General features: G+C 40.1%; 1 protein-coding gene across 5 annotated transcripts in view; it reads right to left on the bottom strand.

The window, feature by feature from the left end:
• The window catches only part of LIN54 (lin-54 DREAM MuvB core complex component), a 29,941-nt gene extending 13,639 nt beyond the window's left edge, over nt 1–16,302 (bottom strand). Inside the window, exons 1-6 of one of the 5 annotated variants that reach the window (XM_081020781.1) lie at nt 15,450–16,301; nt 10,567–10,647; nt 8,975–9,048; nt 7,788–8,500; nt 7,230–7,350; nt 1,500–1,645 (exon numbers count right to left, since the gene is read on the bottom strand). In XM_081020781.1, the coding sequence (XP_080876907.1) occupies nt 1,500–1,645; nt 7,230–7,350; nt 7,788–8,465 (945 nt within the window). In that variant the 5' untranslated portion in view covers nt 8,466–8,500; nt 8,975–9,048; nt 10,567–10,647; nt 15,450–16,301. Of the gene's footprint in view, nt 1–1,499; nt 1,646–7,229; nt 7,351–7,787; nt 8,501–8,974; nt 9,049–10,566; nt 11,337–11,507; nt 11,732–15,126; nt 15,370–15,449 lie in introns of those variants that run through there. The other 4 variants (XM_081020783.1, XM_081020782.1, XM_081020784.1 and 1 more) reach the window with 4 other exon arrangements.
• Nucleotides 16,303–17,765: the final 1,463 nt, after the last annotated feature.

Below are 17,765 nucleotides of genomic sequence, written 5' to 3'. Positions count from 1 at the left end.
GCGACAGACACCACTGTTAGCTGCTTAACAAATCAAAGATCTTAGGCTAAAACATTCTGTAATACAGTTCCACACAGCTACAGCTCGTTCAGCTTCAAAATCAGAACAGAATACAAATGCACAAGACTTTTCATGCTGTTGGGGGTTATGAGCCAACCTATTTTGGACTACAACCACCATCTGCTGGCTGGTACTGAAAGCAGCTGCAGGGCACCAGGTTAGTAAACAAGTTACAACAGTTTAGGCATCAGAAGCTGCTGGCAAGAAGGAAGTGCCCCCCGATAATTTTGCTCAGCTGGTAGATGTTTGGTAATTTGGAAATTCCAATTTCATTAAAAGAAACAGAGGCAGTAAGTTTACAGGTTTTGTTGCTGTGGATCATTTGAAACGTGATTAAAATAAATCATAAAATTGTAGAGTTGGAAGGGACCACAAGGGTCATCTAGTCCAACCCCTTGCCATGCAGGAATCTGCTGCTCAATGTTGGGCTTGAACCTGCACTCCTGAGATGAAGAGCCTCATGCTCTATCGACTGAGCGAGCCCAGGTTGAAATAGGCCAGTGAAAAAAAGACAGTCACGGAACCAAGAAATTACACAGAACAAAAGAAATTACCGTGAAAATCCCTGAAACGAGAAATAATCGACTACAGAATAACAAAAATCAAAAAATAAACTAGAATTAAACAAAAACTGTGTGTTAAACCACAGAGCCTAGGACTTGCCGATCAGAAGGTCGGTGGTTCGAATCCCCGTGACGGGGTGAGCTCCCGTTGCTCGGTCCCTGCTCCTGCCAACCTAGCAGTTCGAAAGCACGTCAAAGTGCAAGTAGATAAATAGGTACCGCTCCAGCGGGAAGGTAAACGGCGTTTCCGTGCGCTGCTCTGGTTCACCAGAAGCAGCTTAGTCATGCTGGCCACGTGACCCGGAAGCTGTCTGCGGACAAATGCTGGCTCCCTCGGCCAATAAAGCGAGATGAGCGCTGCAAGCCCAGAGTCAGTCACGACTGGACCTAACGGTCAGGGGCCCCTTTACCTTTACCTTTTACGAGATGCCAGCTACAAAACTCGTTTCACTGAACTAATCAGTTTCCTCAGAAGGAAATAAAGAAATTATAAGATTTTAAGTGATAACAAACAAGCTCAAGAGCAGGGCTGGAAACGCTTCCTCAAGTTTATAAAAAAGGTATGAAAACCTCAATGACAAGTTTTAAACATAGCCCTATTTAAGAGAATCGAGCAGGAGTGATAAGAAATTGAGGTTTTAAAGTATTCAAACAAACTCAAAAAACAGGTTGAAATAGGCAGCTTGAAGCTCAGGTTACTTGTTCTTCACTTGGAAGGCTCAGCTACCATTTTAAGTAAATACAGATTAACAGAATTTAACTCACACTTTCCACATTTGAATAAGTGAAATACGTTTAAATGGAATATATCCTACTACTTCAGATCATTTTCAGAGCAACACCAAAATAATTGTAAACCTGAATAGACCTTTTTACCTTGTTGGGGGACTTCAAGGGAGAAATGGCTATCTTATTTGGTGTCTGCTGTATAGCAGAACTTAAAGTAGTCCCAATGACACCGCTTTCTGAGATAGTCACCGTCTTTGGAGGTGTCCCTGGAGTGGTCTGCGAAAGAACTCGACCTGTAGGAAAAAAGAGAACAGAAACAAACTGATGATTATAGCTGGTGTCATGAAAAGAAACAGCATGACAATTCACTGCTCTACACTGTTGCAGAAGAAGTGCTGCCTTCATTTCATCCTTCCCCCCAGGTAGCAGAGTAGAAATGTCTCACATTTTCTGACAGTGTTTTCTTTTTTGTAATAAAATAGCTGAAGACCATCAAGAATAAAATGAAAACAGAAAAAGAGAGACAAAACTTCCAGATCAAAAAACCCAAACTTCCAGATCAAAAGATTAACAATTAGCCATTTTTCTCTTGTGTTAGCAACTTCCAGGTAAAGATATACCAGAAATACAGTGGTACCTCACAAGACGAATGCCTCGGAAGATGAAAAACTCGCAAGACGAAAGAGTTTTTCATTTTTTGAGTTGCTTCGCAAGACGAATTTCCCTATGGGCTTGCTTCGCAAGACGAAAAACGAAAAAAACGAAAACGTCTTGCAAGTTTGTTTCCTTTTTCTTAAAACCGTTAATACCCAGGGTGACTTCGAGGAGCAACTCATAGCACGCGGTGTGGTAGCCTTTTTTGAGGTTTTTGAAGACTTTGGTGATATTTCGTCTTGCGAGGCACCACTGTACAGCTGATTCAATTCTCACCGCTTGTATTTCTAACAAAAACAGAAACCTGTTATGAAGCAGGACAAAATGCAAAGGGAAAGATGACAACAGCTGGTTACAACTAATAATCTTGCGAGAAAAGTTCCACCAACCCCATTCAGTACCCCCCTCTTTTAGAACTTTCTGTCAGCAATAAATCATGAGTGGAAACCACAGGGGTGCATTTACACCCCGAGATGAGACTGTGTGCATTGCATTACTGCTTGAGCCACCTGTTTCCTTCCAGGCTTCAGCTTCAAGTTATTCCAGCTCTGATTAAAAGCCAGACACAGAAGGAAAACAAGACATTTCTGTTTTAAATGCCTGGCTGCACAAGTATATTTTTCCTTTTCAAGTGCCTCACTCAGTCCCCACCTGCTGGGTGAGAAGGAAGCTTGATTTATCAGTGATTATTGGGAGTATGGTTATTGAATATACTATACTGCAGAACTGTAAACCTCTCCTGGAGTTTAATATACGTTTTCCAAAGTACCATCTAGTAGCTTTTACAGCCTCCCATGGTCTTTCATGGCCCCGAAGACCAAGATTCTTCAACTGCAGGGGCCAGTTAATTGGGAGGGAGACAGGGAGAATATGTACCTTTTATCACTCTTTGATCTATGGCAGGATGGTCCAAGGACATTTAAAAAGTATAACTAATCCGTGATAACTGACCTTGAGCAGGCTCATTGAAACTAACCACAGTTACAAATTGGTATAATATGGAAATGTTGAGAGTTTGCCATGGGCACCACTCTCTATGATTTGACATAGCTTTTAATCTGATTGTGGTTTGGGCGGGAGCAGAGAGTAGAATGTGCACTAAAAATTTCATATCTGTTGTCAGCCAGGGCCACAGAAACACAGATCCAGGGCTCATATTCCCCCATGAATCTTCATGATTTTGACATAGGATGACAACAACTCAAAGAACGCATCAATGGACACAGAGCTGACCTATGATTTTGATGTAGAAATTATGAGGTTCCATAAAACTGTCTTAGATCCATGTTTTTGCACAATGGCCACACCGGAAACCACTGGAAGTGTATTTTTTTTTACCGTTCTGTCAATGGAAATAGGTGCAATGGATAACTTGACAGTGGTTGGGGGGGACGGACTTGTGAACCAATTATGCAGTTTCAAGAGGTTCCATTTAACTGGATCCTATGTGTGCACACATTGCTCATTCTCTTCTCCCCTGCATCCCTCATCACCACATCCGTTTTCTTTCTCCAGTCTCCCAGTTTGCTCCCTTTCCCACCCCCCGGCCATGCTTTCAGTCACTCCACAAAGATTCAGTAACTCAAGTTCTGATCTGGGCCTTGAAAGAGGAAGTGCAAAAAAACACCACTCTTCCATCTAACTCCTTCAGCTGTATGAACTTGGGGGGGGGGGCGGTGGAGAGATACCCATCCTTTCAACCTCATGATAAAGGGGGTAGTGACTGGGAAGCTCAGAACACTCCTCAACCATTACACTTACATATACCAGGGAGGTATACTCACTGCTACTAAGCTGTCATCTGAACTACTTCCAGAACTAGGAAAGGAAACGCTTCAGATGCTTAGGTGATGGTTTGAACTTGTCTTATTTTGAAGCTGACCATGGATCGTTATATAAACCACAATTCCCAGCTTGAATGACACGGGAAGGCACAGTGAACTTAGGCAAAAGTTTCCAAACTTTGCCTCTTGGGTGTATGGGAGAAGAACAGAGCGTGGCAAAAGGGGGAGCACAGGCTGGGACAAAAAGTAGCAGGAAACCATTATTTATCGTTGTTTTGAACAAAGCCACAGACTTCCAGAATATGGCACGTTCCTAAAATGGAATTTGATGGCAATTAATTGCTTGCTTTTTATTGGCAAGTTCTTGAAAGCTGTGGGCCATTTTGAAATGCAGAACAAGCAGCAACCAATGTCAGAATATTCTACATGAACTAAGAAAGCATACTAGTGATCTCTCCCTCATGCTCTTAACTAGATTGAATCCCAATTTTGAGCTTTGGTATAAATAAAGCACTTCCATTTAGCTCACAAGCTATCCAGAACTTCCGAAATGCATTGGATATAAATAGAAGCAAATTAGTTGGAACATTTGCTTTTTTAATTAAAGAAGCATAGAAGACTTACTGATAGCCTTTAAGTGTTTATAAAGAATATCGAATCCAATTTTCTAATACTATGAGGGCAATTAAAAACAAATTTAGTCTAAATTAAACCAAACCCTCTAACTGAACAGTGATAGTTACTGATCCATGAGATAAGCAGACACCTTGAAGAACAGCAGCCCACAATGTTGTCTCAAACAGCCGGAGAAAAGAAACCCATGTTATTTTCAGAGAATGCTATTGTGCTGGATCACACTATTCTTTGAAACAAGCAGAATTAGCTATTCATTTTACATTCCTGCATTTTGCCTGGAAGAGATTCATTACACTCTAAAACCACTGATAAAAGTATTGACTACAGTCTTGGCCTTGAATTTTCACAGCACACTGCAGTGAATACACATGAAGCAGTGACTGGCCTGGGTTTGTACAAAACACTAAGCCATGGCTTGTTAAACTGTGGTTTGTTAAACCAAAGCTTAGCATTATGTGTGAAGCCTACCAACCGCTCAATGGCTTGTTTACTACCAAAAAATCATCCACTGTCTGAAACCATGGTTTGTTGTTGGCTTATAGTTCTTGATTTGTTTTAACTATTACTTGGCATTTCCTGCAAGCCCACCACTTTTCCTCAAGCGTGGCTTGCCTGATCACCCCACCCCAGCCATTCATCAAGCTACAAAGGCAAGAGTAGCTGAAAAACAGAAAACTTTGGAGAAACAATCCAAGGTTTATTTGTCTGTGAGACATCTTGTGGTTTGTTAAACCACACAGTAGCATTACATGCAAACTAGGCCATTGTGTACAACTCCTGCTTAGTAACAACAGTGTTAAAAATATAAAAATAATAAAGGCACTTTAATACTGGCTCTGCTATTATGAAAAAATCAAAAGAAAGTGTTTGTTTACAGCACTATATGTTACAAGCTTTGCCATTAACAATGCAATCTTATACATGTACTCAAAATTAAGTCTGAATTAGTTCAATGGAGCTTACTCCCAAGTGAGGTTTTTTTAAATTTATTTAAACGATTTATATGCCACTTAACAACAACAGTCTCTAAGCAGTTTACAAAGATACAATACAAAAATAAAATTAGTAAAAACTATAAATTCAAGCTACAATTAAAATACCTGCTGGATTTTTTTTTTAAAAAGTCTTTAGTAGCAGCCAAAAGTTTAGTAGGGAAGGGGCCTATCTGACCTCAACTGGAAGGACGTTCCATAAAATTGGCCCTACAATACATATGCCTATTTAAGAGTAGAAGGCACCACTCTGTCATGTAAAGATGCATTCAACACACCCTGGATACAACTGATCAACCCCTCCCAAGTGGTTTTCACCAGCCAGGGTGGGCAGGGCTTAAGAGAGCAAGAAGCCAGTTGCATCATTGCAAGAGTCCTTCCCACATTATTAGGCTGCATAAACTGAAATTAATCTGACTAGGGAGGCACTGCATTGGGCACTTTCAATGGGAGTTACAACAATAGTTGTATCTAAGGCAACTGTGGAAGTGAATGGAGCTGTACATAATTTCATCCTAAATGATAAATAAAGGACTAGTAAAGCAAACAATGTATATCACCTGATGAAAATTTTCTACACCATGCATGCTTGGCTGTCTGTATTAATACAAATGTGATTTCCACCCCTGCCATACATTATGTTTTAAAGAGGATGGAGGATGGATCAGGTGGTAAGATGACTGAACAGAAAAGGCATCTCCTCAAGTAATGGAGTTTCATGGAAAGAAGTCTGAAGAAATTCCTCTCTCCGTGGGTTGCTGTTCTTTAGTCTGAATTTGAATTCCAAGTGTTTAAAAATGCATAAACATTAAAATATTAGCAGATACTGTGTGGTTTCCCTTTACATATTCAGTTGTTTTTTGGTAAGTGAAAAACTAGTCACATTTCTTTCATTTTGGTTCTCTGTGTTTGTGATGAGGGGGAAGAGTAGTATTGTCCATTTGCATCGCTACTCTTGATTTATAAGGTGTAAAGTGAATATTTTAGTTTTCCACTTTTATAAAATTCCTAAAACCTTATCCACTTTACCCTTTAAAACCAACAGAGGACTTTGCAGCTTAAAAGTAGTACTCATCTTTTTTTAAAAACCCAGAAGTCTGAACAGTTTAAACCATCTTATTGCCCCAACAAAGAGCCAGGAAGTAGCGATAAAACACTGCAGCAATGCATAGGGGGATAAGTAGAAGAAACATCTTGACTCCATAGCAACAGAACTAGTCAGTAGCCAGGAGTGGAGTAACAGCAACCACAGAACTCTTCAGAGCAAGTCAGTTGCACATAACACTACACTTTTAATGCACATTTATGAAGCGTGCAAGCTTTCCCACATTTACTACATGGTTAAGTTGGTTGACACTGTGCACACAATCTGAACATTTGAGAGAGACATAAAATAACAATGCTGCTGTTAGGTTTTGAAAGCGCCATTTTACATGACCCACGTAATCTGTAAATTCTTTAGGACTCTGAACTTTGACACACTTTTCATCTTCCCTGAGAAGTTATGAGATGAAGAGAAGCAAGATTCATTCTGTGGCTGGGACCCAAAGAGCCCTGTGCGTGCTCATAAAGTGCTTCTGTGAACATGCAAGGGCAGAATTATCAGATTCCCCTGATAATCACTCCTAAATGTCATTTTGGAGAACCCCCTGGCTTTTTTGAGGGAACTCAGAAGGCAGCGGTGTAAAAGAGAAAGGAGCCTAAAAACCCTCCATGAAAATATGCCCAATTGGATCCCAGCCTGTATCTGACTCAATTCACATTTCACCCCTTTAGGAATGGCACCACGCAAGAAGCCACAAATATATAACCTGCAATGACCGGTGACACTTGTGTTGTCTGTCCCGTAACAGCTTTGCTGTTGATTGGTTTTGTGAAGATCAGCTTAGTTATCACCGGGGCTGAGGTGGGTGTCCTGGTTTTTTTAGCAATCTGAAAAGCAAAAGAAGTATCATTCCCTCAGTTAGAGGAATTATTGTTTGTATGCAATAACAACCAAAATCCACACATTCTCACCTTCTGCAGTGTCTTCACTCTCAATCTCCACTGCCCCCCAACAGATTAGCTTGGAAGCAGTCCCCCAACTGCTCCCTTCTTCTTCCACCTATCACCACCCCCAAGAAGAGTCCTCTAACTGGTTTTGTGCTGCTACACATCCCTCTCTATCGGCAAGAACTCTATTTTTTTAAAAAAATAAAAAAATAATCTTCACCTCCATTGCACTTTAACTCTTCCTTACATTTTGCTGGTCTTATTGATTCACTTTCCCCGCCTTACTCTGCTCCACTTACGTTACTGCCAACAAAAGGGAATCATGAATGGGAGCAATTTTATCACAAAAGAGAATGAGAAACAGTGTGCCTTCTTACCTGCACTGCTTTTAATTGCTGGGTCTGCAATACGGAGGATTGGGTGGTAGCATTTACCAACTGGCTCCCTGGAGTCAAGGCTGAAACACCAATGACAGGTTTCACCTCTGACCTTCCTCCAATAGTTACCACCTTGAACTGCTGCGCTGACAGCTTGGAGTCACCTGCTTGCACCTGCGACGTGGCCTTCTGCGACTGAGACAGCTGGTTGTGGGGTAATGTTAGGACAATGGGCTGCCCAGGTTTCCCCAGAGTTGTGACAATGAGCTTTTGCCCTTCTGGTTTTATAGTCTGGTTGCCAATTTTCAAGTCCGTTGCCTTGTTTAAAATTATCTGGTTGGCCGATATAGTGACAGGAGTCTGAGTACCAAGTTTCTGGAGGCTACCTTGAAAGGAAGGTTGTGCAGTCACACTAGTACCAGCTTTTGTAGTGGCAGCATTGGCTATGACGTGGCTTACACAATTGCTGGACACCATGACGGTCTCTGTGGTGATGGACGACGTGCCAGAAGTAACAGAATCCCTGCCTGAGCTTACGTTTGCCATTCCTTCCAGTTCCATCTCCATAGTGTCACCCACAATTACAGCCTCTATGTTCTCATCTTCCTCCAGCGTTGCGCCTGTGTCCATGATCTCTTCAGGTAGCAAGCTGTTCACTTCCGCCGACACCACCTCCATATTGCAAATGCGGACGACAGGCCAAAGGTGAGGCACTGCAGTGATATTTCAAAAAAAGGAAATTAGTTTTTCAGCTCCACAAGAATGTGCAAGTTGCAGCATCGGACATATTACTGTGGGAGCCTACAAAACGGTGAAATAAACATCTACATGGTATTGGCTGTGGCTAAAAACTTGCAGACAGATTAGCCACTGCTTTGGCTAACAAGCATGTCTAAGACAATCGTCTTTGCAACCTGCTTGAGTGCTTTTCCTGGCTGGAATATGCCCTTAAATTGTTAATTGCCTCTTGCTTGCTTTTTCAACTTTGAAAAGAAGTATCTTTGAGCAGTTATGAAAAGCTATTGATGGGGGTTAATGAGAGTACAAAACTCTGCATGTTCTCAACTAGGAGGGAAGCTTGTTAGGACATTTCTGACACTGGAACTCTCCATAAATTGGACATTTGACTTCTATAATGATTTCATGAAATACTGAAATACAGAAAATCATGAGTTCTGTTCAGTTACCTGAATTTCTTTTAAATCTTGTTCCACATCAGACGACCTCCAGAAGCATTATAGTGTAGCACCATCTGTTAGGGCTAAAGATGATGGGAATATTTCAGATGTTATAAGCAAGCTGCTCCTTATAAATCCAGTCCCAAACTGACAAAATTCTAATGTTTAAGTACTATTTCAAGTCTCTCTACCTCTAGGCTTTCTCTCAAGCACCCTCTCATAGAACATGTGGAAATCCCTTTCAATAAATATGATGTTCAACCACCTCACACATCAAAACTCTTAATCAAAACTGATTTTCAAGGTTACTGAACCCCCCCCCCAATATTTTCAAGAACAGGTAAATGTTCTATGGAAAGAACACACCTCCAGAACAGCTGAGCGCAAAAACCACAATATCAACTATAATGAGATAATTGCACAGACGTGCACATTAAAATTGATCATCCAAGGTACTTAACATCTTCAACAAGCTTTTTAATAACAAACCAGATTAAGAGTTTTTCAAGCAGCTAATAATGTTATTTTTGTACGGCTGAAAATGTCACAGGGAGAAAAGCTGAGAAAATAGCCTACTTCTTCAATAATTGGTAGGAAGAATGCTAATGAAATTGTAAAACCTGCAAAATTCAGCTAATCTGAGATTCAGTGTGGAAAGGAGCGTTTACATGAAGTGACAGAAGAAAAACTCAGATTTAAAACGTACACCCACTACAAATTAGTTAGCCAGAGAAGGAAAAAATAAAATTTAGAATAATGTTCCAAAATACACAATACCGAAGGCACACTGGTGGATGCACAGTCTTAAACCACAAAATGTTTACATTTACAGTGTATAAAAATGCAATTTAGCAACAATTGACAGGAGCTGTGCCTATACAGACCATACCTCTTCCCTGCCCTTTGCCTTATTCCATGAGCTGTTTTGTCACATGGGACTGCCCCTGTACCCTCTCACTAGTTTATTCATTCTTTCAACATTTTTATACTCTGCCTTCCTACAGCACAGAGTGCTAAACAACTACAGTAATAAAAAGCTATACACCAGTAAACATTCATTAAAACCACTGAATCAAATCAAGTACAATAAGGAGCAATAATAGTTTCCATACGGCCAAAATATACTTTATGGTCACAATGTCTGGCCAAATAATTTTTTATTTTTTCTTTGTGCATAACACTAATGCTGGATGTCAGGATGGAGCAACAGCAGCACTTACTAACCTGAACAGGCCACAATGAGGGCATTTATATAAAATCTCCATGCATAATTAAAAGATTAGCACTTTAGAAGGTATTCAAATGAATTAGTAACATGCTGGATGTTTTGTTCATTGATTACAAAGCTGCTTTATGGCTCGATTTGTATAATTTTATGACTAACAGCCAAAACAGAGTACAGAACAAGTACAGTGTGTTCATGCATGTAAAACAAAGGAAGGGGGAAGTGAGTTTTCCACTGATTATACCCAAATGAGCTGAAAATTACAATAACTTGCAGGTTCAGGAGATGGAGGCAAGATTGAAATAAATGCTTTTATGAAGCAGTGTTAACTTTAATCCAGATAACTGAGGTTCTCTTGCAATGAACCCCCACCTACCTCTCCAAAAGAAGTTGCTTTTGTTTTATAAACTTGTGACATATCCAAGGTCCGCTCTAGCTCTGGCTTTCAGATCCAGCTCTAGGATGACAGAATATACAAGAGTCTGAGATACAGTTTCATGATGTGCTTATTTCAGAATAGACGTCACAACTTCAGTAAATTTTTATATACATGTAGGCAGGATACCAGAGGACAGGATTAGAACTGATCTGAGGTCTACTAGGCACAGGAAACTTTTTAACCTCACCATTCACTTGCAGTGGGAATGTAGCCAAATAAAATAGCACCAAGCAGTGATGACTCTCAGGCAGGCAAGTGCTTTTTAGAACAATTGCAAATACTCTTCTGTGATTGACTTACCGGTAATTTAGAAAATAAGCACATATTACTACCTTAGGCTGGACATGGAACAAGACAGGTAAGCACAATAAATTTCACTGTGGTCATTCCAAAGGAAGTTAATATATTAGCATAAGCATTGTTTCTGCTAGTCAAAGCAAATAAACAATGTGGATTTCAAAAGGCATGCTCCAGCTTTTCCATTACCAAAAAGAACACCTTCCTTTAAAAGTGAGGAGCCCATAGTTTCAGTTAACTCATTAATCAGGTATTTTTGACCCCCTGACATTATAGTTCCATTTTGACAAAGGCTTAGAATCATAGAATCTAGTCCAAACCATGGGGCTCAAACCCATAATCCTGAGATTAAGTCTCATGCTCTACTGACTGAGCTAAAAGTGGTGGTTTGGAATCAAGTATCCTAAGGAAGAGGGGTGTTGACCAATGAGAATTAAAGCCCTTAATTCCTAAAGATTAACAGCAAAATTATTGTTTGTGGAATCTACATAATATACATTTTTGTCAGTTTTTTTCTATATATAAAAAGGCAATTACTATAAAAATCTAAGATATACTGATAAAGTAAAATCACTGACTACCTTAACCATTTGTCTGTGGGATGTGCAAATTCCAGTTGCGCAGGCAGGTTAAAAGTCTCATAAATGCATACATTTTATCTTTCAACATAATCCTGAAATGATTAAGATTCCCTTGTCCCCAGGAGAGCTGGTGCTGTACAATTTCAGCATGGCAAAGGGTTTGCCAGAGGTAACAGCTGGTAGATCCTTAGGGATCATAAAAGGGTATTTTAATTCAGCATGAAAGTCCTATACAAAAGCACTATTTATAACTACCTAGGCAGAGGGAAACATACCGTACTGATGTATTGAGCATGGTACCAAAGCAACCCTTACAGACGTATGAACTCGAATTCTAATATACTTCCTCAAAGGCAGAGCAAGAGTCCTTTCAAGATCAGAAAATTTCCAATTATTTCCCATGTCAACAGCAATATGAGAAGTACAATCTGGGAGTACAAATCCTAAAATGAAAACCAAGTCTGGAACATTTCATAAGCAATAAAGATTTAAAAGAGTGAGATAATATTGAAGGTCACAGCCATTAGAAAGAAGGTTCACTAGGGAGGATAGAACAATTAAAAGCATTGATTTATCTTTGCAGCATATGCTTTACTTATTTACTTCAAAAATCTAGCCCACCCTTCACTAAAAGAACCCCAGAGCAGGATAAAATATAATAAACATAATGAAATCTCGATAAAATGTTACATCATCAACTAATTTTTAACTGGCACCAAAAATCCACAAGGGTTGGCATAAGTCATACATGAGATGGGAAGGCATTCTAGTATCAGGCACCAATCAAAGAAAGTCCTCTTACATGTTGCCATGCAGCAAATTTGTGGTAAACGTGGCTCAGTTAAGAGGGAATATTGTACTGTATCCAGAAGGTTGTAACCAACAGGCAGGTGTATGTAGAAGCGGCTGTGTAGAGCTTTATCTGACAGAACAAGCACTTGAACTTGATTCAGTGGCAAACCAGCAGCCAGTGCAGATCCTTCAGAACCAATGCCTACATGCAATGCCTCCTAGTCTCATAAATATGGTGAAAAGACTGAGTGTCCTATGTGCTTCTTCCACGAAGCACCGTTAGCTTTAACTAAGGGCTCATTCAGTTACCTTTCAGCTGCTTTTGTAGGCACAGGTCTGTATTTGAGCGGTGTTGTGGGTTTTTTAGGGTGTGTATGTGTGTGTGTCAAGATGCTTTTCCCAGAAAAACTCACATTTTACCACTGAATCAGAGGAAATGGTAATTGAGTTTTCTTAGGGTTGCTGCTTGCTCCGATTCAGTGGTAAAAAGCAATGTGACTTGTAACAAATGAAAGGCTACCCTAAATTTTATTTTGGGCTGCTAAAAGCCTTGCACTAAAACTGCAAGGCTACTTTGTATATGACTTGCTCAATTTGCTGTGTACTGTACTGAAAACGGAATTAGAAATTAAGTCTGAAAGCTGAAGCTTGTATAAGATCTTAGTAAGCTTCACTGATGCCAAACAATGGCTGGTGAAACATTGTACTCACCGTATCATAAGAAATATAAATACTTGCAATATCACAAGGTGTCCAGAAATGAAAGTTGGAAAATTATGAAAATACAAATTTCCAATCCTCTACAGCAGTCTTTCCCCACCAGAGGCCGTTCAGACGTTTTGAAGTACAACTGCCATTAGCTCTAACCAGCTTGTCCAATGGCCAGAGATTAGGTGAGTTGTAGTCCAAAGCACATGGAGCATTCAAAATTGGGGGAGTCTGCTTTTGACATTTCAAACCCAAGGGAATAAACACAAATCCCAAGAGGAAAATGGCTTACTTTTAAAGAAAGTTGTTTATTTATTCAAATAATTTTAAAAGTTTTAATTTTAATTATTTTTGCAAGAACCTCCAGTATTCAACCAATAAATTAAACACCTTTGCACACCCTACAGATTCTGCATTGAATCCTATTTTATAGCTTATATGGTGATCTAAATATCCAGAATTCTACTAGCCCCCCCAATAAAATATAGGAAACTATGTAACATATGAAGCATAAAAAAAAATACAGCTGGAATATCCAGAATTCTAAATATTTTCTACTAAGGTGTCTATACAGATATGCTTCATATTTAAGTTAACTATATTTTTGAACTACCGTATTTTTTGTCTACAAGATGCCCCCATATATAAGACGCCCCCTATTTTTTGATTTAGAAATAAATATTTTAAACATTCTGTGTATAAGACCCCCAATTTTAAACTTTAAAAATTTGAAGAAAATATAGTCTTATAGACGGAAAAATACGGTATATCTCTGTTACTTTGTTGCAAGCTCCAAATATGATTGCAGAGAAGTAAAATATAAATAATAACTCACATTCCATTCCCTACATCAGGGTAAACTACAGTTAATGGTTTGCCATAAACACAGATAATTCTTGATTTACTCCTTCCTAGTGTGAGCAGAAACAACTAACCATGATCCCTGACTTATGTTTGGACCAGGAATCATGAGGTTTTTTTTGTTCAAAAACACTACTGGTAAGCTAAGAGCAAACCTTGGTTTAACTTCATGATTTGTTGGGGGGGGGTGGGGAGCTGTGAGACAACAAATCCTGGTTTGGATGTAACTCTAAACCAGGGGTCGTGGCTTGTTGCTCTTTCTTACACCAGAGGAGAAGCAAAGTAGGTCCACCTGCAGATGTAACTAATTATTTCCTGATACAAAGCTATCCCACGCTAACAGTTAACACAGTTTTAAAATTCGCATGGAATGTCTTTAATTAAAAATGATACAAGATATAAACCCACCTAGAAATAAGGTGGTTGGTATATTTAATATATGAATCTCATATTTCAGAACCTATAGAGTTTAGAAGATACCATTTTAAATACTTATTTAACACATTTATTTGTCGCTTTTCAATCAACAAAAATGATCAGGAGGTCACTCACAGAGAAATACTCAATTTCATAGATAGGGGAGTGGAGAGAGGAATGACACATGCATATATAGAACCTGAACGTGGACCTAGCCCTCAGAAAAAGGAGTCACATTTATTGTGTACATTTTAGTGCTGTCACTGGGTAAATAACACTGACACTGACATCTGACTAATTCATAATCAAGAGTAGGCCCACTGAAATCAATGTACTTAATCATTACAGTACTTAGTCCACTGATTTCAGTGGGTGTATTCAGAGTATGAGCTAGTCAGATACCACCCAGTGTAATTAAACAAAAACATATTTTCAGACTGTGTTCCTTGACACCAATTATCATTTGCCTTATTTGCCCAGCTACCCTAACATAACATAACTAGATTACACTTACAAAATATATTGCTTTACACCTTTTCATAACAAAATTTGGAATTAAAACCAAAACCAAACATTCATTTTCCATCTGAATCATTACTGCTGCATTGACCTTTTCCACCTTTCAAAGGTTAAGGGGGATACATTTTTAAATTCCCAGCTTTAATTATCTAACATGCTGTGAAGTTATTATTTTCTGCCCATTGCAACACTTCCTGTTAATTATATATATTTGGAAGTGACCACTAAAGCACACCTATGATGTATGCGACTACACTCCCCTGAAAGCAAGCAGCTAATTTTAAAAATCATTAGTGTCCCACGAGCAGCTTTGCATACTAACATTCTTCACTGCGCTCCTAAGAAGAGCAGGCGCAATCAATCCAGTAATTTGTTCTGCAGATTTCTCCTTGACCACCATATGAACATCACTTGCGCTACCCGAACTCTCAAGAATGCAACATCAGACACAGTACAAGCGAGACCTTGAAAGGCGAGTTAGGCCTCAGCAGCTCCAAATACTCCCTTCTTTTCCAGCCAAGTTAACTATTTAGGTTACATTTGAAAGCACCTGGATTTCCTGTACAGCAAGCCACCCAACCCAGCGTTGCAGGCTCCCCTTCTCCCCCAATCTCCTGCCCAGGCCTTGCTTGGTGCGTCTCTCACCCCTCTCCAGGGCGCAGCCACCGACTCCTTCCAGGAGGGTTAAGTTCCAGCCCGAGGGGAGGGAGCTTCCACCAGAAGTGTCTGGATAGCTGCAAAGCGGCTGCCCGGGAGTTGGGACGAAAAGACGAGGAGAGGGAGGTTTCTGGCAGCAGCGAGCGGAGGAGTTGGGGGGAGCCTCTCAAGGCTGTTTAGGTGCTGTCGCTGGTATGTCAGGGGCCGGGATAGGATTTCGAAAGATCCGCCATTTTCACTTCGTCATCACCATCACAGCCCAGCTCAGCAACAACCTCAGCCTCCTCCCTCCGCCCCGATCCCTTTGCTAGAGCCACTCCCACCGGAGGGGAGGGGAAGCCCGGCCCACGCCGGGAAAAGGAGGAACGACGCGGGCGCTGACCTACAAGAAACGCGCGCTCCGGCCAGGGCAGGACTCCCTGTCCACGCAAACGCAAAGGGTTTGCGCCCCTTGTCCAGGAAACGAGGGTGGATTCCAGCTCCGAGACGGAATTCAGAAGGGAAGCTGGGCTAACCAGCTGCACTTCCACGGCACCTTAAAAGCCTGGCCGTGCAATCCTATACTCAGAAGTAAGTTCCGCTGAGTTCAATGGGGCTTACTCCCAGGTAAATGGGTATAGGATTGCAGACCAAATGGTTTATTAGTCGATTAAGAATCGGGAGAGATGAAAGGTGGCGTGTGCGGACAGGATGAATAAGAAGTAACGGTGCATCTGGTGTATATATAGATTTTTCATCCAACAAAAGCTCTCTCATCCTTTTATTACCTGCCCTTAAAAAGTAAATACCAGTGTATTATGACTATGAACAACATACATTGATTAACATTGACACAGGAAGGCTTTTTAAGGGGAAAGGGGGAAAGCTTCCAGCAATTCTTCTAGTAAAATTAAAAGAAAACTTTGCCCATCTCATGGCTAATAAAGAAATCAGCATGAAAATGCTTTAATACACTATTCTAGGCAAAACTGATGGAGAAAAACATTGTTTTTCCACCTAAAATCATTTATGCTTGCTTTTTCCCTTAAAAAAGAGCAAACAAACCCAAACTCACTCACATAGAAGAACATCACATTGAACATGGGAAACTGCTTCCAAGAGTGTGTGAGAAGTGGAACTATACTGAGATTCTCACTTCAAAGAGTTTTCATTCCATACATTCTACACAACACAATTTATAACCACAGTATCCCTTCAACTGCCAAGATACAAGTTACTGTTAATGACAGCTCAGATCTTACACTACTTAAGAACTAACTCCATTGTTCATGTCTCAGTTTTGACTCACTGTTCAGGAGCAAAACTCTCAAGTGTGACACTCAAGCCAATTCAGCATAGCAAAATAGTTTAAGAATAAATTCCCATATCAAGAACTGTAATGCCTTTTCTGTTAACTTAGACTTTGACACCCAATAAAGTACTATTCTCAACAATTCATTGGTGAAAGCTGCAATGCCTCTTGCAATTAAATGTAGGTATTTGATGTTGTATAGTAGTTGAACCATCCTGAGAAAACTGAATAGAGCCAATACATCATGCCACTACAGTATTAGATCCATTTTATATATATTTATATATTTATCAAACTACTTCTGCAAGTCATTCCCATGAGGCAAACAACTATTTTAAAGTTTCCACAAAAATATCCTGGCAAACCTGTCCATGCACTGTGAACTGGAAAGCAGCAAATTTTCTGCATATTCTATGCATCAATTATCTGGTACACTTGCATGAATTTAGCTGTTTTAAACTAGATTCTGGAATCTGATTGCAGAGATGCTATGAAGGTCAAGAGTTTTCTTAATTGGGTTCTACAGCAGAGTCAATGAGAGTATACACTTTAAGGCCTGTTGGTAATATCTGGACCCAGTTGAATCTGACTTCTGGCCTGGTTTGGGGAACAAAACTACATTAAGAGCATAAGAACATAAAGCTGCTGGATTAGGCCAATGACCCATCTAATGAAGCATCTTGTTCTCACTGTGGTCAAACCAGATGCCTGTGGAAAACTAGCAAGCCTTGGTCACCCTGATCAATGACTTTTGTTGGAAGAGGCATAGTGGAAGTGCAACTCTCTTGGTTCTATTTGACATCTCAGTGGCTTTTGATGCCATGGATCATGGCATGAATTTGGAGTTGGGGATGCTGTTTTATAGTGGCTCCACTCCTATCTCAGGAGTTTCAGCAGAGAATAGCATCAGGCAACTATAGGACTTCTGCAAGGTTAAATAAGAATTTAAGATGAGCCTGCTGGATCAGGCCAATGGTCCATCCTGTTCTCACAGTGGCTAACCAGATACCTAC

Source organism: Podarcis pityusensis, assembly GCF_964106645.2.
Source record: "Podarcis pityusensis genome assembly, chromosome: 9".
Taxonomy (NCBI): domain Eukaryota; kingdom Metazoa; phylum Chordata; class Lepidosauria; order Squamata; family Lacertidae; genus Podarcis; species Podarcis pityusensis.
The sequence above is the reverse complement of the archived record's forward strand: the minus strand, read 5'-3'. Positions and strand labels throughout refer to the sequence as shown.